The 1,150-nt window shown below is 33.0% G+C and overlaps 1 protein-coding gene across 2 annotated transcripts in view; it reads right to left on the minus strand.

Moving 5' to 3' along the window:
- Positions 1 to 1,150, minus strand: part of nherf4b (NHERF family PDZ scaffold protein 4b) — a 10,706-nt gene that overhangs the window by 4,816 nt on the left and 4,740 nt on the right. For both annotated transcript variants that reach the window (XM_013912740.1, XM_005740336.1), the window contains exon 2: positions 1,053 to 1,080. In XM_013912740.1, coding sequence (XP_013768194.1) covers positions 1,053 to 1,080 — 28 coding nt within the window. The remainder of the gene's footprint in view (positions 1 to 1,052; positions 1,081 to 1,150) is intronic.

Consider the following 1,150-nt stretch of genomic DNA (forward strand, 5'->3'; position numbering starts at 1 on the left):
CGTAAAGCCCATCTTGAACACCCGATGACCTGTATAGTTCACTCATTTAGGTCGCTTTTATTCCTCATACTGAATTGTTAAATTTATCTTGTGCTTTATTTTCCCTCTTTTACTGGTGCTGGGAGGTCGGTATGTCTGCTGGCATCAAGTGAGCCTGGGATGGGCCCCAGAATATTACAGGAAGTGCTGATTGGTGCATGCCACATTTTGCTAAATGACTAGTCAAAAATACAAAAGTAATCTTCTCTGATTCTTGAGTTATATACTTTGTTATTTTGTATTTGTTTACTGTTAAGTTAAAGAAGCGATTAAAAGGTTGCTTGTGTTTTTTGCTATTAGATCATTTGATGTTTTAGGTTTCCCCTTGTGTGTCTCGAGGCTGTCGGGTCAATTTTGGTTATTGTTGGTTTGTTCAGAGTTTGCATCTGTTTGTTTTATATTTACCTAAAACTAAACTAAAAATTACATTTGGAACTTGGAAAATGGAATAAAATAATAATAATTTAAAAATAATAAAGTAACCTTTACTTTAGTTTTTATTGTAATACCTGCACTGATGACATATTTCCTCATTAGAATAATAAACACTGAAATGAATGAAAACTAAACTAAAATTAAACATTTTCAAAAACTTTAAAAACTAATCTGAAAGAAGAAAATCCATCCTGGACACTAAGTTCGAAATGAATTCAAAAATAAAATAATAATTAGAAAATACAAAAGTAAATACAAACTGTAGTTTGATGTGTCACTTATGTTGCCATTATAACTTCAGCTTAGTTGTTTTTAAAGCTGCACAATTATAACTTGATTTTTTAAAAAAGAGTCTTGGTTTGTTTTGGGGGATCTGAAACGGTGCCGTGTCGATCTCTCACACACTCAAACACAATCCTGTCAAACTGTGTAGTTACTCAGAAATAGTGCTGAGAGGATGTGTGTGGTCATGTTCATGCTGACCATCATATTTTATTAGCTGTTACAGTGAAATTGGAATGACCACTGAAACAAGTCAAACGCATTAATGCATGAAATGAAATGAAATGCAGACTTACTCTCTCAAACCACCGTCAGCCACCAAACCTGCAGAAATTGCAGTAAATATCAAAGTAACTGTATGTATGACATTTAAACAGTACATTTATTTCATACA

This window comes from Pundamilia nyererei, unplaced genomic scaffold, assembly GCF_000239375.1.
Source record: "Pundamilia nyererei isolate P.nyererei 1_Seehausen unplaced genomic scaffold, PunNye1.0 scaffold00099, whole genome shotgun sequence".
NCBI lineage: Eukaryota > Metazoa > Chordata > Actinopteri > Cichliformes > Cichlidae > Pundamilia > Pundamilia nyererei.